Source organism: Vicugna pacos, chromosome 12, assembly GCF_048564905.1.
Source record: "Vicugna pacos chromosome 12, VicPac4, whole genome shotgun sequence".
NCBI lineage: Eukaryota > Metazoa > Chordata > Mammalia > Artiodactyla > Camelidae > Vicugna > Vicugna pacos.
Window position 1 is genome coordinate 49,032,839 of NC_132998.1, and position 23,440 is coordinate 49,056,278.

The 23,440-nt window shown below is 34.1% G+C and overlaps 2 protein-coding genes and 1 long non-coding RNA gene across 24 annotated transcripts in view; 2 read left to right on the forward strand and 1 right to left on the reverse strand.

The window, feature by feature from the left end:
- Positions 1 to 21,193, forward strand: part of OSBPL8 (oxysterol binding protein like 8) — a 133,182-nt gene extending 111,989 nt beyond the window's left edge. For all 14 annotated transcript variants that reach the window (XM_072973358.1, XM_072973359.1, XM_072973360.1 and 11 more), the window contains 10 exons: positions 1,283 to 1,379; positions 2,050 to 2,148; positions 4,781 to 4,878; positions 6,603 to 6,692; positions 7,930 to 8,066; positions 9,645 to 9,830; positions 10,180 to 10,267; positions 13,247 to 13,352; positions 15,032 to 15,134; positions 16,931 to 21,193. In XM_072973358.1, coding sequence (XP_072829459.1) covers positions 1,283 to 1,379; positions 2,050 to 2,148; positions 4,781 to 4,878; positions 6,603 to 6,692; positions 7,930 to 8,066; positions 9,645 to 9,830; positions 10,180 to 10,267; positions 13,247 to 13,352; positions 15,032 to 15,134; positions 16,931 to 17,063 — 1,137 coding nt within the window. In that variant the 3' untranslated portion in view covers positions 17,064 to 21,193. The remainder of the gene's footprint in view (positions 1 to 1,282; positions 1,380 to 2,049; positions 2,149 to 4,780; positions 4,879 to 6,602; positions 6,693 to 7,929; positions 8,067 to 9,644; positions 9,831 to 10,179; positions 10,268 to 13,246; positions 13,353 to 15,031; positions 15,135 to 16,930) is intronic.
- On the reverse strand, positions 699 to 23,056 carry LOC107034537 (uncharacterized). 2 transcript variants are annotated; one of them, XR_001460070.3, is made up of 3 exons: positions 22,707 to 23,056; positions 3,389 to 3,484; positions 699 to 971 (listed from the first exon to the last, which is right to left on the reverse strand). It is a non-coding gene; the product is annotated as an uncharacterized lncRNA (long non-coding RNA). The 2 variants fall into 2 exon arrangements; XR_012078608.1 differs by lacking the exon at positions 3,389 to 3,484.
- BBS10 (Bardet-Biedl syndrome 10) overlaps positions 23,002 to 23,440 on the forward strand; it is a 101,982-nt gene continuing 101,543 nt past the window's right edge. For all 8 annotated transcript variants that reach the window (XM_072973369.1, XM_072973368.1, XM_072973371.1 and 5 more), the window contains exon 1: positions 23,002 to 23,347. In XM_072973369.1, coding sequence (XP_072829470.1) covers positions 23,163 to 23,347 — 185 coding nt within the window. In that variant the 5' untranslated portion in view covers positions 23,002 to 23,162. The remainder of the gene's footprint in view (positions 23,348 to 23,440) is intronic.

A 23,440-nucleotide genomic window follows, 5' to 3' on the forward strand; every position in this document is an offset into this window, starting at 1 on the left:
TGATCAGAGTAAACCTTTAGTTTTCTTTCTCTGCCTCACTTTTTTGGGGAGGACCAAGTACTTTAGTGGTTCCCCAGTTCGTGAATCAAATTTATACCCATTTGCCTGACATTCAGGGTCCCCATATCTTTCTAAATTTATCTCAAATTACATGCCTTTCTAAGCCCTCCAGTTAGTCATATCTGTGCATTCACAATTAAATAACCTGATACTGCACTTTTTTGCCTCACTATTTTTAAATTTAATTCTTCCATCCCAATATTTCTTCCCAGCTATTCTTCATCTAAACAAACCCTGACCTACTTATCTTCCTTATACAGAGTATAAGGAGGATGAGGAGACCGTCCTCTTTTGAGGAGACCAACCTTATTTGAAAAACCTTCCTCTTTCTAAGAGATTTTGATATTCCTCTCAGATTGAAGCCACTTATCTATGTTAATTTTTTAATAATTAGTGATTATACTATCTTGCATTTTAGTTGACTGTAATTCTTCACTACGTTGAGAAGCTCGAGAAATGTTTATTTTAGCTTTGTCTCATTTCAAAAAACATAAGATGTAGACATATCGAAATATTAGATTATTAAAATAACTTTTGTTAAAGCTTCTGTTAGTTTTCTATACAGTTTATTCAGTCATCTAATGAAGAATAGCCACTGTAATAGTTACCCATTGCTGTATAATAGACTCAAAACTTAATGGCTTAAGACAACAAACATTTATTTATTATCTCATACAGTGAGGTTCAGGAATATGAGCCATTTAGCTGGGTGGTTCTAGCTCAGGATCTCTCATGAGGTTGAGGTCAAGATGTCAGCCAGCTTTGCAGTCCTCTGAAGGCTTACCTTGTCTGGAGGATTCTGCTTCCAAGTTCATCACATGGCTTTTGACAAGAAGATTCAGTTCCTTACCACGTAAGTCTCTCCATAGAGTTGTTCACAACATGGAAGCTGGCTTCTCAGAGCTAATGATCTGAGAGAGAGAGAGAAAGAGAGACACCAAAGTAGATGCTGCATTATAATCGAATTTCAGAAGTGACATACTATTACTTCCACACAAACTTTGGTACAGTGTAAGCTTACCTAATGGTGTGAATACCAGGAGGTGGGTTTCCTTGGGATCTTGGAGATTGGTTAATACAATTATCAATATTTAATTTTACTACTTACTAAATGTTTCTTCTAATTCATTATTAGAATATACTTTTAAGGCTTGAACTTTTGGTAATAGCAGAATAGTATGCTTATATTATTGTATTTTATGTTTTTTCCTGCGTTCAATAGGTGTCCCATCATCCACCAATATCTGCCTTTTATGTTAGTAACCGAAAAGATGGATTTTGCCTTAGTGGTAGTATCCTGGCTAAGTCCAAGTTCTATGGTGAGTTTACCCTTGTCTTAATCTGTACCCTTTTTTGGGAGATAGTGTTTTCTGGTGAGCTTTTATATAGACAATGTCTTGGGATGTTTTCAGTAGGGACTTTATATGTCATTTTAAGTATCATCTTTACTTGGATAATGACCTTTTTTTTTTCTTTGCCCATTCATAAATAGAGGTATAACTCATTTTATGTAAGTATTCATCACATATGTATAAATTCGCCACAAATACCACTTATCAAAAGACAGAATAATGATTGCCCACTATAGCTAGCCATTTTAGTGCATAATGTATTGCTTAGCTCTACTAAGGTTTTTTGTTCCATCTCAGTGTACCTGAGGGGTTGATCTTTTTATTTAGTCCTTGAATAGACAGAGAAAGAATACAAATATATTTAGAATCCATAGTCCAGGGATAATCAGTTTAAGATTTTTCTTAAGAGCTTCATGTAAAGTAACACAATAAACACATAATAAGTACCTTATAAAGTACTCATTTTGTAAGAATAGGAATATGGATCAAATCTGTTTTGGACATAAGATAAATATATATTTGGATACATTGAGACTTTTTAAGACAGTCCACTGTAGGTATCTGGTAGGTGTCTTAAATATATTGTTTTGAATTGGTTGAATTACTTTTGTGAAATTTAATAAACTATTTATTTCAGGAAACTCATTATCTGCAATATTAGAAGGAGAAGCACGGTTAACTTTCTTGAACAGAGGTGAAGATTATGTAATGACAATGCCATATGCTCATTGCAAAGGTAAATATTTTCCATACTTGAGTTTGGTTTTTCTTAAACTTTTTTTTTTTTTTAATTTATTTTTTTAAATTGAGGTATAGTCAGTTTACAATGTTGTGTCAATTTCTGGTGTACAGCATAATGTTTCAGTCATACATGTACATACATATATTCATTTTCATATTCTTTTTCATTATAGGTTACTATAAGATATTGAATGTAGTTCACTGTGCTATATTGTAGAAACTTGTTGTTTCTCTATTTTATATATGTTAGTTAGTATCTGCAAATCTCGAACTCCCAATTTATCCCTTCCCACTCCTTTTCCCCCCTGGTAACCATAAGTTTGTTTTCTATCCTTAAGCCTTCCTTTAAAGCAAATGTATATGGTTGTAATTTGTTATGTTTTGAGATTGATGCAGTCAGACCTTTGAAAGTGTCCTTGGTTTACAGATACTTAAGATTACTGTTATCATCCGCTCATTATTTCTATGGTGAATTAATTCACCCACAATGGACTTTTTGTGACACACACTTTAGTTGGAAGAGGCTGATTTATAATAATGGAATTTCATTTGCCTTGTCTGCAAGTTTTAAAATTGGATAAAACTGCCCATTATTTCAGAATTCTTAAAAGTGATACTCATCTTCTTGTACCACAACCTCTTTTTAAAATTTTAATTTATTGTTTTCCAGTGTACCAAGTTCTTTAAATTTTTCCTAATCCTTATTTTTCAGTTTCTTAAAAATTAATGTATTATACTTTTCCACCACTATTCAGTATAATGCAGATAACAATATTAAATAATAACTATCATTTACAACAAGCTAGGCACCCAACTATTCTGTGCACTTTACATTTGTAAACTCATTTAATCATTCTGGCAGCCCTATAAAGTAGGCAATATTATTCCTGTTTTATGGACAAGGAAAATGAGGCACAAAGAGGTTAATTTGCCTACAGTCATGCAGCTCTGCCATCTGCACTGCAATGCTATAGGGCATCAGCTTAAACACTCAGCTTGGCCATTATCTGTACCCTCCTTTCCAATCTATTTCTTACAAATAATTTTTTAGGGTAATTATCCTCTATTTTAGGAACTGATTCATGAAAACATAGAAATTATTTAATATGGCCTCATTTCACAGATGAAAAACTAGGAGAGTTAAGATCTAAAGCCAAACCAGCTAGTTAGTTAGTAAGATTGCTGAGACTAAACTCTAGGCTTGTTGACTCCCATCCACTGAACCGTGAACCTACCTGATACTAAGTATGAGAGTGCCAACTTGTGGTCTCAGGCTAGATAATTCTTAGAGCTTCATGTGTGGTTCTTGAAATAGGCATGAAGTAAAATATCTGAAATCATGAATTGATAAGAAATATATTTTTAGGTTTTATATAATTTGGAATAAATAAAATGATATTTTACACAGATGGATACCTAATGCCATACCCAAATAGCAACAGGGAATAATTTTTTTTATAGCAATGTTTGTATTGCATGAAAAAAAGAAGGGCTATATAACCCCTTGTGAATAAGCACAGGAAATGATTATTTTCTACCTTTGTGTATTTTCTAAAATATGTTCCCCAAATCACCAGTCTCAAATTGTTTTATAAAATAAGAACTCTATAGCCAAATAAGTATGAGAAACATTGCACAGTCTGTTCCCCTCTTGAAAAGAAAAATACCATATGATATCATTTAATATGTGGAATCTTAAAAAAAAAAAGACAAATAAATTTATTTACAAAACAGAAACAGAGTCACAGACACAGAAAACAAACTTACGGTTACCAGAGGGTAAAGGGGGTGGGAAGGTATAAATTGGGAGTTCAAGATTTGCAGATACTAACTAGTATATATAAAATAGATAAACAAGTTTATACTGTATAGCACAGGCACCTATATTCAGTATCTTGTAGTAACCACTAATGAAAAAGAATACGAAAAGGAATATATATGTAAATGTATGCTTGAAACATTATGCTGTACACCAGAAATTGACACATTTTAAACCGAATAGACTTCAATTTAAGGAAAAAAAAACAACACAAGAAACATTGAGCTGATAGCCAACAGCACTGTTAACTCATGCCTGAACTAAACTTTAACACATGTATTTTCTCCGTAAGGTATATCACAGCCTTCTGTGCTTAGGAACACCAGACAGCACTTTAACACTACATTTAGGGGGCACTGTAAATAGTAAAATCACCAACAAAAAGCACAAATATGTGAAAAATGTGACACTAAATACACTGCAAAAAAGACATTTGTTTACTGCAGAGTCTCACCTTGTTTGATTTCATCTGGCAGTGTGCATATTGAACAACTCAAATATTTCACCACTCTGTGCATGTCCATGAATGACTGCAAAAATGCTGTAGGTATTGATTTGGGGATTACTTAATACATTTTAGTGAGAATATAAATTTACAAATATGGAATCTGCAAATAATGTGTATCAACTGTTACCCATTTAAATCCTACAGAACCAACTTTATGTGTATGTTACAGATTGTTACTGGGTGACACAGAATCCTCTTGAATTATTAGTTTCTCCTACAAGGAGATTAGATTATAAAGTTCTACTTGTTATTAGCCAATGTCTCTCTTCAAGCTCTTGTCCAAATTTTTTTTTTCTTTAGGAATTCTTTATGGCACAATGACACTGGAGCTTGGTGGAACAGTCAATATTACATGTCAAAAAACTGGATACAGTGCAATACTTGAATTCAAACTAAAGGTTAGTAGAGAATGATAGGTTATCACCTAAATAAAGAGAAGCTGTGCTACAAATATTGAACAAAGACCACAGTTTAGTTCCTAATTAAAAACCACTTATAAGAATATAGAATTCGTGAAGGGGCAGCCTTGGAAGATCCAAATCAACAGAAAGCCATTATTTTTTGTTTTTAATTTTAATTAATAAAACTGTTGGTATTATATAGGAGATTATATAGGAGATGAGATTTAAGAAGTGAATGAATGGAAATTTCTTAGAAAATTGAAGCATTGCTTTAGAGAATACCAAAAAGATGTATCAGCATAAGCTACAGCTGTATACACTAAGTCAAGAGTTATATTACTTACTGTTTCTGCCTAGCAATTCACTCTACAACTCACAAGCATAGAAACAACTATGTTCTGATCCTCAGGGGTTCTACAGGTTGGGAGTTTGGACAGGGCATATTGGGGATGACTTATCTCTGCTACATAATGTCTGGGGCCACAGTTAGGAAGACTTGCAGGCCACGAGAAACTCAACAGTTGGGGCCTGGTGTCATCTGAAGGCTTACCATGTCTGATGACATGTAAGTCATGTGGGGATGACTAAAAGACTAGGACTGCAGATCTGAGCACCTGTATGCATGACTTTTCCACGTGACTTGTTTTCTTCATATCATGGAAGCCTTAAGGTAGTCAGACTTCTTGGCAGCTCAGGGTTCCAAGTGCACGTGTTCTTGTGAGCAAGGCAGAAACTGCATTGCTGTACAGACCTAGCCTCAGAAGTCAAATTGTATCACTTCCACGGTCCTCTAGTAGTTGAAGAGTTATAAACACACCTAAATTCGAGAGGAAGGGATATAGACCCCACTTCTCAATAAGAGGATGACAAGATCTCATTGAGGAAGAGCATGTGGGCTGAAGGAGGGAGGGTAGATATTACTGAGGCCATCTTTGGAAAATTCCATCTGCCTCGGTGTAAAAGATAAGTATAAGACATTTTCACAGTATCTTTTGTTGGTGTTGGACAGTACATTGTTTAGATAAAAATGTTTCTGTGAATCATTTAATATTTACAACTAAATTGTTCCTATATTGATATCTCTAATAAAAAGGATCTCAAGTATTATTTGATGCAATCCCCTTTGATTTTTTTTTCTTCGTAGCAAATTTTTCACTTGTATGGTGATAATGATATTTGAAAATCATGACTGAAGAGGCTTTAAGTAATTTATGACACCTTTAAGGATTAGATTAGAGCATCAAAATTTTGTCAGTGAGGAGAGACATCAGTAAGGCAATATAATAATATATTCCTTATAATTTAATTTTTGGAAGTTTTTAAACTTTTGGTTGGGTATTGTTTTAAAGAAGGAGTTGCTATTTCTTTCAATAGATGAGGTAAGTATCTTATGTTTACTGACTTCTTATTGCTTAAAATATTGCAACATTGATAGAGTCAGGAGAGAGCACAGGATACAAGTCAGTTACTTCAGTGTGATCTTTCTTAATATGTTTATTTGGACTTCACATAGTCTGTTTTTACCTACATTTTCCATAGCAACAAATTTAAATTTATTTCTATTGAACATTTCTGACTAAATTTTGAGTCAGTATTTCATCATTTGTGCCTTCAACAGCACTGTAACTATACAGTTACTTTTTTTGGTTGTTTTTTGTCTGCATTGTATGTAAGTATAAGTTAAAAGTAAAATATTTTTTCAACATTTTTTCTTTTAAAAGCCATTTTTAGGTAGTAGTGACTGTGTTAATCAAATATCAGGGAAACTAAAACTGGGAAAAGAAGTCTTAGCTACTCTGGAAGGACATTGGGTAAGTATTTTTATATTATAGCTTTACAAAAACAATTTTATTCTGTGGGAAAAAGTTAAGAATTACAGTTTATTGTAAGTTCACTTGTTTCATTGCTAAAAACATCACTATTCAATATAAACTAACTTAATAAATACTTTGGTATTAATCTGCCATCAGCAGTATTTAGTGTTATATATTTTATCTTTCCAAAACTTTAAATCAATAAACATAGCTAACATATATCACTTACCAGGTATTACATTGTTTAAATATGTTATTTATATTAACTCATTTAATATTTAATATAATAACCCAATGAGGTGGGTATAATTAGTGTTCCCATTTTACAGAGGAGGACACTGAGGCACAGAGAGTTTAAATAAGTTGATCAAAATTGTGGAGTAAGAATTCCAGCCAGGCACTCTGGCTCCAGAGCTGTGCTTTTACACACAGCAGTATACGGCCTCTCATCAGATGAAAGAGGCATTTCCATTTGAAATTATATTTCCCTTTGAAGAACATGGAAAGGATATAGCAGTTTTTGAGAGCAATGGCTTTTATTTATTTTTCTGCTGACCTAAATTCACATTTATGTAACTTTATTAAGAGGTGCTTAAATTAATAAAAAGGATCATATCATGCTACTACCAAATGCACTCTCACCGTAAACACTGCTATATGCTATTTTCTGCATTATAATCAGATGATGAAAAATATGAGAAAATGAAAATGGATCCAGAGATTCATCTAAGAGGCCACATATACTCCATTAATTTTTAAGATTTACTTCTATCTGAATATCATTTGGAAAAAAGATAAAAACTGTCTTTTTTATAATGAAATTTATAACACTGCTCAAATTTTTAATGCTAAGAAAGGCTCTTTGGTTTTTCTACATGTACAGAATACATAGTCTGCAGCATCTCATTATAGCTAAAGCAAACACTATGCTCTACTTTGACAATTCGGAGATGGTTGTTGAGGCTTTGCATGTAATTGTCTAAAATTTGTTTATTGAGTGAAACTTTGAAATCTTACAAACTTTCTGTGTATTCAACCAATTTTTTAAAATGACAAGTATTATATATTTAATCTTACTGTTTTTATAAGGATGATGAGATTTGAGGCTGTTAGAAAACGTATTTCATTGTGGGATTAAGTATCAGAAGAAATTATTATCTTATTACTAAACTATATAATTCCCTTTTAAATAAAGATAATTCTTTACATTAATTTTTAATTTCTTTAAATATAGGATAGTGAAGTTTTTATTAATGACAAAAAGACTGATAATTCAGAGGTCTTCTGGAATCCAACACCAGACATTAAGCAGTGGAGATTAATAAGGCACACTGTGAAATTTGAAGAGCAGGGAGATTTTGAATCAGAGAAGTAAGTATAACAATTCAGAGTATGTTTTGCAATCCCTTAACAGTGTGGTTGCTTTTCCCTGTCTTCAGTCGTATGTTAACTCAGCAAAATAGTTTAATATTTGCAGAATGTAATTGGATTCTTTTTTGGTATATAATATAAATCACGCTGCTTTTCTGCATCTGTAAACTAAAATGTCCTATTTTTTCCTTTCTGTTCTTATCTGCTCCAGGGCCTATTTTAAAAAAAGAAGAACAACTTCTGTTTTGTTTACATAAAGTTATGGGACTAATTAATGACTCTTAGTTTTTATCTGGCAGCTGTTTTTTAACCTGGGGTAGTCATATAGAACTCTAGGTGGGTTAGGCATGTAAAACAAAATCTACTTCTGTTTTATTTTCTAAAATACAAGAATAATGCCACTGGCTTCTAGAGGATTTATATTAGTTGGGGAATAAAGAAAGCCATAATTTCTGTTCTTAAATCAAGAAATTCTTGCTCTATCTCTTACATCAAAAATATTGTATCCACACTGCCCAATGGTACTCTTACACTTCTTTCTCCATGTTAGGAGAAGGGCGCTGCTTCGTGAGAGACACTATATTAGGTACTTTATACACATTATGCAGTTCAGTCCTTACTACATGTTTCCACATGTGTATCATTCTCTTCTCAGGAGGATTCAAGTCTGTGTACACTTTCCTTCTATACTCAAAATTGAGGTTGTCAAAGATAGGAGAATGAGTATGCAGCAGTTCTAAAAATTCTGTTTCAGCTGTAACCACATGATGCTCTCCATCCAAAGTGAAACTATGCCAGAGCATGCAGCATTTTTGAGACATGTATATAAGTTTAAGTATTTTAAAGATGAGGATGAGTCTTAGACAAGATAAGTAACTTTAAGTTCACCAGCCAAGATGTGGCACATCTAGGATTAAATCCAAGTCTATCTGGTTCCATAGCTTTTGTTCTTTCAGTCCCAACAAGCTGTCCCAAATGGGTAGATAATAGATATATTTTTATTTATCTAATAAAAAAACTAAACTTTAGTGGGGGGAAAGTATTTTACCTCGATGGTCTTTTCTGTTAAATTAGTGGTTCTTAACACTAGATGCAAATAAAGATCACCTAGGAAACACTGAAAAAAATGCTTGGGCCCACTTCCAGAGAGTCTGATTTTTAAAATTCCCTGACAAATCCTGCATTCAAGGTTGAGAAACATGGCATTACACTTTTGGATCTTTGAGGCCAGTGGATCTTAAACAGTGTGTAAAGAATCATCTGGGGAGCTTGTTAAAAATTAGATTCTCGAACCTTCATTACATTTCTATCATTCTGAGTCAGCACCATTTGTTTCCATATATTTAAGAACCCATGTAATAAATTTTCCTTGCCAGGGAAGAAAAATGGTCTCCACTGCCTCTTCCTACTCAAGGCATCACTTTTTATATCTTGGCTTATTTCTAAGCATCTAAGCATAAGCCTGATCAAAGCCAAAAACCCACACAGGTATTATTTTCTCTCAATAGGATTCAAGCCTATTCTATGTAGATTTGATTTTCTGTTGCTTTTTTAATATTATTTTTGCACATGTTTCAGACTCTGGCAGCGGGTGACAAGAGCCATAAATGCCAAAGACCAAACAGAAGCTACTCAAGAAAAGTATGTTTTAGAAGAAGCTCAAAGACAAGCTGCCAAAGATCGGAAAACAAAAAATGAAGAGTGGACATGCAAGTTATTTGAACTTGACCCACTCACAGGAGAATGGCATTACAAGTTTGCAGAGTAAGTAATTTTAAAATTATATTACAAACAATATATCATAGTTTTTTGCCTTCATTTCTAGATTTTTTAATGTTAGGATAAATAATTTTTTTATTAAGCCATATATATATTAGTGTGAGATTTTACACTTGACTCCATCATAGTAGTTTAAATAGTTTTAAATTTGTCTCCATAGTAGTTAGCCTATAAAATAAGCTGAGGATCAGAAGATTAGATATGACAAATCTTAATCTTATAGCTAGATTTATAATTACCGATGAAAATCTAATCATGGAATAGAAAGTTTATTTTAAAGTTTTTGAGTGTTTTGCTTAGTCATTAAACAAATGGTGTTTTTTCATTTATGTAGTACTCGACCATGGGACCCACTTAATGATATGATACAGTTTGAAAAAGATGGTGTTATCCAGACCAAAGTGAAACATCGCACTCCAATGGTATGTAATAAAAAATGTAACTAGATTTGCTAGGCATATAAATTTTTTAACTCCTTAGTATCTTTGGCCACAAACATATAAAATTTGGCTTCACAATTTTAAAAGTTTAGGTCAGAAAAATGACAAGGTAGGCAGCTTGAAGCTCTTGTCTCCTCAAAGAAAAGTTAAAAAGCCAGCAGAAACTGTCATAGCCACATTTGCCAGAACTCTGGAAAACTGTCAGAGGTTTGCAGCAACTAAGTGAGTGCTGAATCAAGAAAAAGGTAACTTCAAAGCCGCAAGAAAACTTCATGGCATTTTTACTTGCTCTTGTCATAATTCCGCCCTGGAAGGGCCCCCACATTTCCCAGTTTGAGCCCTGGTTCCAGAGGGAGTAGAGCAGACCTTATTAACAAATTGTTATGTATGTCTGTTGTAACCTATCTGGGGGCCACCTGAAGGATCTACGCAGGGCGTACATCTCTTTTTCATCTAACTCAGAGCTCAGCCAGAAAGGCTGCAGACATTGCTTGGAAGTACTGCAAGCCAAACTAACAACCTGCAGATACCTGGGACAAAAGATTACCATTAAAATATACAATAGACTTTGTAAGGAGAAAAGTCTGGGGAGAGAGAGCATTGAAAACCCCCACATAATACATAAGCTAACTCAAAAAGAAATAGAAAATTTCAAAAGACCTATAACAAGTTAAGAGATTGATTCAGTAATCAAAAACCTCCAAAGAAAGAAAAGTCTAGGACTAAGTGGCTTCACTGGTGAATTAAACATTTAAAGAAAAACAAACACCAGTCCTTCTCATACTCTTCCAAAAAAACATGGGAACACTTCCTAACCCATGCTATAAGGTGAACATTACCCTAATACCAAAGCCACCAAAAGATATCACAAAAGAAGAAAATTATGGACCAGTATTATTTATAAATAAAGATGTAAAAATCCTCCACAGAATACTAGCAAACTAAATCTTATGACACATTAAAAAGATCATACACTAAGTGGGATTTATCCCATGATGCAAGCATAGTTTAATAAGAAAAATGAATCAACGCAATACATCACATTAATAGAATGAGGTGAAATATCACATGCCCATCTCAGTTGATACATAAAAGGTATTTGACAAAATCTAAGACCCTTTCAGAATTTAAAAAATTAACAGTATACTCAATGGTGAAAGATTGAAAACTTTCCCCCTAAGATCAAGAAAAAGACAAAGGTGCCCACTTTCACCACTGCTACTAAACATTGTACTGGAAGTTCTGGTCAGGGAGTCAGACAAGAAAAACAAATAGAAGGCTTCCAAATTGGAAATGAAGAAGTAAAGCTACCTCTGTTCACAGATGACATGATCCTACACATAGAAAATCCCAAAGAATCCATAAGAAAGCTACTTCAGCTGATGAATTTAACAAAGTTGTAACATATAAGATGAACACACAAAAATTAGTTGTGTTTCTATACACCTGCAATGAACAAATTCCAAAAAGAAATTAAGAAAACAATTCAATTTACAGTCCTATGTAAAAGAATAAAATACATAGTAATAAATTTAACCAAGGAGGTAAAAGACTTGTACACTGAAAACTATAAAACATTGTTGAAAAGAAAGAAGACCTAAATAAATAAGTCCTGTGTTCTTAGGTAAGAAAACTTAATATTGTTAAGTTGTTAATACTACCCAAAGCAATCTATCAATCTATGAATCTATCAGTCAGATTCAATGCAATCTCTACCAAAATTGCAATAGTTTTTTTTTTATGGAAGTGGAAAAATCAGTCCTCAAATTCATATGGAATTACAAGTGGCCCTGAACAGCCAAAATAATCTTGAAGAAGAATAAAGTTGGAACACTCACACTTCCTGATTTCAAAACTTATTACAAAGCTACAGTAATCAAAACAGTATAGTACTGACTCCCTTTCTCATTTTAAATAACTTCTCATCAGTCTCTATTAATCTCTAATTTGAAACTACTCTTAGAATATGGATTTAGATTCTAAATGTTATAAAATCTTAAGTTTCCATGAGGTTAAGTAGGTGGGCACAGTGTTAGGCTGAATCCAGAACCTGCCTTATTATTTATTTTCTGTAATAAACAATACAAATTTTACTTTAATTTTAAGCACTTGAGTAAGATTTTACAAAATTATTTCAAGGAATAGGTATATAATTCCTAATATAGATAGACAAATAGATAATGCTGATTTAGAACACTGAACAGGTAAGAACAGAGTTAAAGACTTCGGACCATTGGTTCCTTGTTTTTCTAAGTGTATAAATTACCTTGCCCTTCTGATTCTGATTTCTTCTCTTGCATTTGTTTTTTTATTCTAAGGAACATTTAATCCTAATTGATGGTTAAATGTACTTTTGAATCTTACTCACATTTTTCAGTAAGTTTAAATTACACTCTGCAAAATAATAATATCATTCCCATTTATTATATGATGCATTCTACATTATCCAGACATTATTAAAAGTAAGCAATCTAAATAATTTTATTGGAAACCCAACATCTTCAGTGAGAATGTTTCTAATGTTGGGAACAAGATAAGTATGGTTTTAAAAGAATACCATTACTTAACATTCAACCAGATTTACTAACTCATACAGTTAGAAAAGTGGGGTGTCTGTATTCATATTTGTGTGTGCATAAATATGTCTCTTGAAGGATATACAAATAGCAGTATCTTTTTAGTGGGGGAGAAGCTGGGTGGATACAGGTCAGGTGTGCGAGGGAACCTCTTCATTGTACATTTTCTTATACTCTTTGATGTTTGTGCCAAATTAATGTTTCCTATTAAAATTAAATAGTTTGTATAAGTGTATCCATCTTATTTAAATTTTAATTAGACTATTTAATCTTTGTTTTTAGTTCTAAGTATTGTGCCCATGAAGAGTTTTGACGGCTGTACAACGTGGGTCTTTAAATACAAAATTCAGTGCAAATTCATGTAATAGCACAATTTTTTTTTCAGGTTAGTGTCCCGAAAATGAAACATAAGCCAACCAGGCAACAGAAGAAAGTGGCAAAAGGCTATTCCTCCCCAGAACCTGACATCCAGGACTCATCTGGAAGTGAAGGTAAAAATATTTATTGCAGACTGTTCACTGTAAGAGTCTAAAGTTTTTAAAGGATATTACTATTAACTATGTTTGATATGTGAAAATGATTTTTCATATTAAGTCAAGATTTGTAAGTTTTGGTGGGAGCAAGGATGATGTGCAAAAAAAGCTATTTTGGATTATAGGTAAATTTCAAGACCAAGACACAAGGTAGAGACACGGGAAGTGAAAAAGGGGGAAACATGTAAATCAACAGCCACACTGTAGTACTAGCTCTTATTCCTTGTTAGCTTCTGAAAAATTATTGATGGTTTCCTAGATTCAGTGCAGGCAGCATTTTTTGAGCTTTAGGCTGTTTCATGCTTCAATAAAGTTTTTCATTCTCATAATAAATTATTGTATTTAGAAGTCACAGACAAACAAAAATATATCAAAATAATGAATTCAATTAACTAGTGTGCCATTCTTGTTCAATCAGATAATGTGTAAACTGTCTTGAACTACACTGAGGTATAATCAAGCATTAAGGTAACGTCTGAGACATTATAAAAAATAGTTTTTTAAAAGCCATAGTCTCTACTAAGCTCACCCTAAGCTGGGGAGTTCATTTTTACAGAGATAATACTACAGGTGAATAAAATGGTAAGTGCTAAGAAACTAGTAGATGACAAATAGTAAAGGGTTTAAATAAAGGAAGGGGAAGTGAATTCAGTTTGAGAGAAGGTTCATAGAGAAGAGGAACCCTGGTGAATTACTTAGAATTTCTAATTGATTATAGCAGTCTAGGCTTGAGGGATGTGGGTGGTGGACAAGATACTGGAGTAAAAGAGGAATAAAATGAATCAAGTTTTAAAAGCAGGAGTAACATGGTACCACATGCACAAGGTTAAACTCCCCAAGGCTGTATACCCCATAAGGCAGTATATTATCTGTTATATATGCAGATATTTTGGCTCCTTAATTCACTCTCTTATCCACTCAACTAGCTTACCGGTAACGTGTCAGCTGGCATTTACTGAGTACTTAATGTGTGCCAAACTGGATGTTAAACACCCTACTACAACCATGTGAAGCTGAGTATTATTATTCCTGTTTTACAAATGAGAGAGCTGAGATCTGGAGAGAAGTTAAGATCTGAACAAAAATGGAAAGGAAGTAATGGATATGGGAAGGGATTTAAAAAAAAAATACCCACATACTTTGCTGGTTGACAATGAAATTTGTAGAAGAGATATTAAAACCAACTGAAAAGGTTTACAGGTTGGATGACTGGGGAAATAAAAGGTAACATTGACAATTAATAAAAAACTGAAAGGGGAGCTCAAAAAGCTGACTTCTTCAGATGTAGGCAAATGGGCAGGAGACAGAAGAGAATAATACCTTCCCAAAATTAATATGTGTATTTTAAAGAAATATTTTTGTCTATTTTAATTGGTTAAAAAAAAACTGATTCCATCCAAAATTTAACTAATTCATGGTTGCTTTAAGTTTATCTGTAGTGTTCTAGTTTAGAAATATGATTGAAACTTCAAAAATGCATACTATTACTTATTACTAGTAGTACATGAGTCTCTAAGCCATAAAAATAATGCCTAGGAAAATTTTTATTACATGAGAATTATTAATCTGAAATGTAGATTGTTTACAATTAAATATGTTCATTATTTTTATTAACTTTATTACACATGTCTTTTTAGCTCAATCAGTAAAACCAAGTGCAAGAAGAAAGAAAGGGATAGAACTGGGAGACATTCAGACTTCCATCGAATCTATAAAACAAACACAGGAAGAAATTAAAAGGTAATATATACTGACAGTGACTATTCATCTGAGTACAGAGGAATAGCTAAGAATCCTGCTACGTAGGAAATCCTATGCAAACTTTACATTTTTATAACATCATGAAGCTAAAAGAGAACCTTGGCTTCTGTCACCCAATTACTGAAACTCAGGAAATTCCTTCAGCACTAAAATACTGGGGGAGACAAGAGGGTTTTTTTCCTCATCTGTGAGATTAGAACTAGAATCTCTTCATCTTATTGCTGTAGCATACTGGAGTGTAGCTGGGTTGGATGTGGAAGTGGGGCAGTTTTCGAGAAAGTTGGTTAACAAAGGCTTCCACAGTCTCCTTTGTACGTGGTTAATTTTAATTGGAATGCAACAGTTGTTGAAATATTGAAATGCTTCCGTAACAGTGGGTAAGTAGCCACTACCCTGAGACCTTCAAGTGTTCCTTTTGCACTCCAGGCCCTTCCCCACACTCACCTCCCCATGATCCAACAACTAAAGGTCTTGACACTTCAGGAAGTTCCTTGGAAGGGAAAGGGTCCTGATCCTGCTCCATTGCTAAGGCTAGCATGAGTTCAGACTAGTTGTCTCTCATTGCTGTTATCAGCTGTTAAATATTCTTTAACATTAGCCAACCTGATTTTGTGAATTTAGCATTCAGTGCTAGATGTTCTGTTCTTGGTGACCTTAATGGCTTATATTTAGTTGCTGTTTTCATCTGCAGCCTCATCTCCTGCCATTCCTCTACATTTATCCCATGCTCTAGCCCTATGAAACCCCTCACATCTCCAGAACATACTGTTCTCTCTCTAGACCTTTACACCTTTACCCACACAGAATCCAGTTCTTAGACTGCCCTTTCTCCCACCCTGCCCATCAAGAAAATCACTGTTTATCCTTCAGAACATAACTTAAATGCCATCCTTTCTGTAACACCTTACGTCACTCACCCTGCCCTGTCGAGTTATTAATCACTCCACTTGGCTTGCATGGCTCCCCATACGTAGTCTTTCTGAGTGCTTACCACACCACAGAGTTGTTATCATGCATGTCTGTTTACTCCTACCTCTTCTCCCACAACCTCCAATTGGCCATTAGCTCCTTTAGAGCAGGGAGCATGTCTTCTGCATGTTGGTATCATCAGCCCTTATATAAAAGTGCTCAAGTTTCCTGATTTAATTATATTTATAAATTAATGAGCCTACTTGTCCATTTTGCCTCCTTTCTTTCTACTGGTAAAACACTTTAAAGGAAGCCAGAAAAGGAAGAGGTCTTCACTAATCAGCTCTTTTTAACCAAAAGCATTTAGAGTGGCATGAGAGTCATATAAGCTCATTTCATGACTAAACTGACATTTTATTTTTGTTAGCATATGAAATGCCTATAGAACAAATATTCTTCAAGTTAGGAATGTCATGAAATCTGTTGTATTTTTTTTTCCTGGTAAATTTAGGATTTTTCTCCAACTCTGTCTCCCTAAAGTAAAGATAAAAGAACTCTAGTGGGCCAACTAAGAAGCAAAATTGTTGTTTAAAAAGCACTGTCATAACAAAGAAGGTGATATATTTTATGTCATCAAAATTTTAAAAGTACATTTAATACTAATCATTAAGTAATATATTTGGTACAGTGTGGAATATAGATTTTGGCAAGACCTAATAATGGTTCCACATAGCATACTTAGCTCCCTGTTCAGGTGGTAGTAATTGATTAAACTTTATACAATTGAATTCTGTGACCATATATCAAATTGTGAGTTCTCTGCTAACATTTTTGATAGTTATTAAATTTTTTGCTTATTTTTATAGAAATATTATGGCTCTTCGAAATCATTTAATTTCAAGCACACCTGCCACGGATTATTTTCTGCAACAGAAAGACTACTTCATCATTTTCCTCCTGATTTTGCTTCAAGTCATAATAAACTTCATGTTTAAGTAGTTCTTTACAGTTGAATCAGTGAACTGGAATGATCAGATTTCACATGGGACCAGTGTTGGGAGTTGGTTTGGTCTTTATTAAAACATCATAATATTTCTAAAACAGAAAACCATAGAGATAAATGTAGAAGTGTTGACTTTTCATACCTTTTATCCTTAACGTGAAATAAGAGCTATTCTATTTGGTTATTAAAGTGAGCTGTGTGTTAAGTGCCAGAACATTTCTAGCTTTTGTGAGAATGTGTCTACATGTGAGTATAATAAATCCACATGTATACACAAGTGTGTCTTACATATACCTTAGTCTTTGTAGTCTATAGTATGTTCATGTTCTGCAATATACAGCATTAATGTTGTTCATGACAAAAATGCTATCAATCTTATAAATATACGTATAGCAATCTGTTTTCTTCATAAAATAGGCACAAAACTTTTATCAATAAGGAATTACAGAATGGGAAATGATGGAATAATAGACATAAATAGTTCAGTATACTGTACTGTTAAAAAAAAACCATTTCCAAAGCATCCAGATCAATTGTCTTCTTAGAAACAGGAATAAGAAAAAAGGAAAAAGCATGGTCAAAATTGATATATTGAGAGAGAAGGTGGCAAATTGCTTTTTTAAAAGTTTACACAAGAGTTTTTTTAACCCCAAGAATTTAATATTTATAGATACAGGTATAAATATATTTACGTCTACATCAACAGAAACACTGGTATGTAGCTACTTGGATCTAGTGACTATATCTTTCTTATTATACCTATATTACCCCCTTAAAAGTGTGGTCAAGCTTCACTGCTGTCCTTTTTTCTTGTTTTTTGTTTTTTTAAACTCAGTTGGTCCAGTAACATAGGCCAAATTCTAGAGATGTTTATAAGGCATATGAAATGCTAATATTCATGATTTTTCACTATGAAACACTTATTTTAGCTTTCATGTTCCTAGTGTGTTCAGTGAAGTAGAATAGAAACAAAATTATAACCAATACTTTACTTCAAAAGCCAAATAAGAAAAGGGCGATAAGAAAAGCCACTTCGTGTGGTGGCATTTATGTGTACATTAAAATTGGTTTCTTTAAAATGTGCAATAAGTTCAGCATCTAAGAAGAACGTCAAGTTCTGAAGTTAATTCTTTATTATCCTCCTCTTTCTTAGTAACTGCATTCTGTGGCAAAATCACAATTCCTTAAGATTCCTTTTGTTCAGGCTCAGGCAAACTCCTTTCCTATTTTTTTTCAGTTTAATATTTTTACTTTGTTTTTACATAAATATTTATAGCCTTCAAAAGCAATTTTTGCTAAGTAGTTAAGCTTAGGAACATGTTGTAAGAGGTATCTTAGAATTCTGAAAGTCGATTTTCTAATAAGAATGAAGGTCAGAGAGAATAACTGCTATTGCTACACTTGCTTTTGACCAAGAAGAGACTGAGAGACACTAATAAAATTACAATCAACAACTTATGCCATGGTGAGTATAAAATCAAGGAATGATTGCTAAATTATGAAAACAAAATGACTTAAAAAAAAAAGAGCCTGCTTTTTTCCCCCTAACCAATATAGCTATCTTAAGTATCCTTAGGTTTTATGAATAGCCATTTTCCATGTATTTTTGGCAAAACAATGCTGTATTCATACATACATGTGAAACATTTTTTAAATTGATTAAAACATAAGTAAAATATACCTACACCCAGTATAAGTATAGTATGATTACAGTAGAACAGGTGGGGTTTTTGTTTGTACCCATACTTGATACAATTTTTGTACTCACTTTCTGTTACCAATGTTATACTCAACTGCCTCTTCATTGATATATAATATTTTGTAAATATTGTACAATTTGATCCTTTTTTATGGTTTAAATTAGTATTAATTTATATATATTGATTGGCTGATCACAAAAATAATTTCATCTTTAAACCCTGAAAACTTACATTTTTTGGTTGGTAATTCCCCTATGGGGTTTTAGTCTTATCCACTTGTATGGTAACTTTTGTTTGGTATAAATGGTATTTTATTGGTATGGTTATCTTCTAAGACTGGAAAGGTAGTTACTGTCTTTATTTTTAAATTTTCTTTTTAAGGCACATGTTATGGGTTCTTATTACTCAAGGAATCAAAAACTATTTCATGAGAAAGAGCAGGGCTACTCATGACTGTTTCCTATACACTGAAAGCATATATCTAATCTAATAGTCATAGTCTTCTTATGCTTTTAGTTATATGACTTCCTTTCTGTGAACTGAACACAAAACTCAGGAATTGGTGGCTTAGTTTTTAGATCAGTGCTTATATTAGAGTTAGTATGTGAATCCTTTAAATTACATAATTAACTTTGTATTTAGCCATACATGTAATTGACTTTGAATGTTCTCCAACTGAGATTAATCTTCGTTCACACATGGGTTCATAAAAATTGTGATTTACAGTTCCCAGTTGTCTGAGAGCCTCATGATGGTTTCTATGATTTAAGACCTATGACCAGTTTTTTTTTTTTCACTTGAAAGTTTAAATGAGTAATAATTATTGACATGTGCATTTCTGTTTTAGTTGTTAAATGTACTGTGTCTTCAGTTATCCACCATTTAGTGAGATGTAGCTGGCCCAGGAAAAGACAATAAATAGGTCATGTGAAATAAGTAAGTTTCAGCAATAGATATTTTACTTGTATTTCATGTCACTTTTCTGTATTACTTATAAAGGTACAGTGTAATCTTTGTCACCATTCCATTGAAAAGTTGGCCTTGTAAAATACAACCCTCATTTAGTGTTCATGCTTTTGTGCCTTTAAGAAAATACTTTTCCTCATTTTTGTGTTACAGGACTATATGATTCAGAGTATTTATAGGCTTACTTGTCATAAAAGGGTCATTTCTCTGTGTCACTTTATTTCCTTTTATATAGCTATAGTATATTTAAACAATAATGCTATACTTTTATAAGTGTTTGTCTATTTACCTATCAAATATATTCTTCATTTTCAGACATCATTGAAAAAGACTTGTCAGATTATTGAGTATTGTAAACAGTGCCTTTTCGATGGAATTCATACTGTTTTAGGGTGTCAACTCGTGCCATATACACACAAAATTCTTTGGAAGGCAGTTTTAACTTTTTGAAGAATATGTTAGTCAAATATTTAAGAAAACAAATGTATAAAATTCCCTTTTTTCCAGTGTTTATTATTTCTAGTGAGCAATGAATATACTTGGGGGGGTTTTTTGTTTGAAGTACAGTGATAATGGCATTATTGATGAGCCATACATGACACTGCAGATTTTTTGAATTATGTTAAATGTACAGAAATAAAATATTAAAATCAGCATTTATACGAAATTTTCCCCATTTGAACCAATGGTAGGGGGGCACTCACACAAATCACTAGGTTTACATTTCAACTTCTCTCATATTTGACTACATGGAAAAAGAGATTCTTTAAAATGTATAACCTGCCATTATTATGTAATTTGGTTTCATTTTGTTTACCTATAGTGAATTTAATATATTTAATTTACTTTTTGTTACTCTTAATGTACTACTTGTTTTGTTAGTTTTTAATGAAAGACGGACTGTTAACATCGTATAGGACCAGTGTCTTCTTAATATGATTAACATATTTAGAAGAGCCACAAGAAACCCATGACAAAATGAATGTGAATATACTTTCTAAAATATTTAGAAAATTTTATCTTTCTGCATTTATCATGTAAATTTATTTTAGTATTACAAGATTGAAATTTCAAGAAAAAATGCCACTGATGAGCCACAGAACTTCAGTTGAAAATTTTCACTTTTTAGCATGCTAACTGTACATCTAAGTTAAATATCCTGTTTAATGGCCATTTATAAATACAGACACTACCACTGGTCAGTTTTGTAAAATAGAATAAACATATGTTATCTGCAGTGTAAGTATAGCACACTGTCAAATTCTTTTCCTTAAGGTGCATAGTAAATGTACAGCTAGTCTTAGGTAACTGTTTTGTAATGTATTACATTTCTAATCTGTTATTCCTAACCTATTATAAATGTTTGCAGAGACAAAAGAATTGAACTTTTCTAATGATCTGTAAAATGATGCTAACTTCTACAAGTAGGCATTCTAAATAAAATTTTTAAAAAGAGCAAACTGATCAAATGTCTTTGAATACAACATATGGTGACTAAATTACTTAGTTCTTTAATTAAAAAAAATTTGTGTTGGGGGAGTAGTTAAGGATGGTAAAGGACTTGCTTGGAAGAGACTTAACAGCTAGAAACCCTAATACATGCTTTATGTGATGCTTTATATTCACTCTTGAATACTCATAATAACCTTCGGATAAGTGGAAGTTAACTGGATTTTATAGATGAAGAATCTGAGGCTCAGAGAAATTAAATGATCCAAAAGCTACACAGTGAAGAGTGATAGTGAGCCCAAGTTTGAACCCATGTTTGACTTCAGTGCCCATTCTCTTTCCACTGTACACTTAAATAGAATGTTAAATGTTTGGAATAATCCACTGCTCGAATCTATGTGTATTGAAAATTTTGTGATGGGTAAGGAAAAAAAAGAACCTTGCTATTACACAAGTATACAAAACCCACATGAAAAAGATTTCCCCCCTCTAATCACCTATTAGTCCATACTGAGTCAACATCAGGCATGTTTCAAGAAATCATTCCTCTCTAGTTTTCCTCACTTTTCCTCCATCCTCCTCCCCTCCCATATTTGCTCTCCTCAGAATTCAGCTGCTTCTGGCCAAAAGTCAGTTGGTTCTTATTGAGGACAATGAGAGAGCTTACAGGGTTCTCCTGCCCTATGCAAAAGAATAATGGGTAAGGAAAACAATCCCTCACTGATAAACCTCAATGAAACATTTATAAGGTAATTTTCTTACTTATATTGACCACACTCTGATAGGTGTCCTGTGTTGTGTTGTTAAGATAATCAACTTTTTTCACCTTACAAAATGTTCCTTTCTTGTGGAGATAGTGGGTCCTTACAGTGGTGACACATCACAGTAATTTGTTGGGTATACTGTAAATATTTGTTGAGTGCTTATTTAGCATGTACCAAGCACCATGCAAAAACAAACAAAAAAAGCTTTGTAAACATTCTCACCCTCCTCAAAACCTTGAGATTTGTCTGTTACATATTACCACCATTTTTTTTTAAGATGAGAAAAGTGAAGACAAGTTACATGCTAATGTCACATAGTGAATGTCACAGCAAACCCAGCTCTAAATCTTAGGCCCATACTCTTGACCATTTCATCCTTAAGAGAGTGTGTACGTCTTAATGAAACAGTATGTTCTTTCTCCTTAACAGTTTTTTTCTGCGGATTGTGTCCAATAATTCTGGGCCACTGTGTTTTTAAAGTATATCACCAACGTAGCTAAGTCTTAACATCTATCACCTCTGCTAAAGAAAAAGCAAATTGTGGTGGCTAGGGTTTCATAGTGGATACCTAAGCCCAGGATATGTGGCAAAGCCCCCTGCAGAAAGCAGAAAGCCTGCAGCTTGCGACCGGGGCTAAGCCCTCCCCATCAGTCCTGCATCCTCAAAGAGAACAGCTGACGGAGAGTGGACAGAATATATGAGTCGAATTCAGAGGTTTTGCTACGGAACAATGAACTTTTGACCGGGGTTGGGAACGAACCGAATTCTAGCAGCGGTGCCTAGTCCTTCCACTGTCATGCCGACTTCCTGAGAGAAAGTTTCCTGGGAGACGGAGAGACTTGGTGGCAGCTGAAGTCACTGGAGGAGAATGAATTCACCTAGGGGGATGCGGAAGGGCTTGCGGCTTCCTCTCCAGGGACAGCTCCACGATAATCGCGAGCTCTTTTCTATCCTCGCGGGCTATTGGGCTGCTAGCCCAAATCGGCGGAACGGCGGGGCTTTTCCGTGAGCAGGCGGAAAGGCAAACGCCTCGCCCAACCAACAAGTCGCGCTACCACCAACTTCCGGCCTCCAGCCCGCCCCTTCCGCTTCCGGCTGCGTCCCGCCCCGCTGTCCCGCCCCGGTGCGTCCTGCCCCGGTGCTTCCCGTCCCATTCTCTGCCGAAGGTTCTGGGGTTCTGCAAGCGGCGACCGGAAGCGGCCCGAACCCAAAGGTTATGGCAGCTGCGTGTTCTTTAAAGGCGGCGTTGCAGGTGGCGAAAGTGCTAGAAACCATCATGAGCTGCTGCGTGGGGCCGGAAGGGCGGCAAGTTATGTGTACGAAGCCCACCGGCGAGGTGCTGCTCAGCCGGGATGGAGGCCGCCTCCTGAAGGCGCTACACTTAGAGCATCCTTTAGCCAGGTACCTGCGTCGCACACCCAGCCCGTTAGAGCGTCCCGTAGCCAGGAATTCACATCCTGCACTCCAGCCCATAGATAGGCACCCTAGGCCATC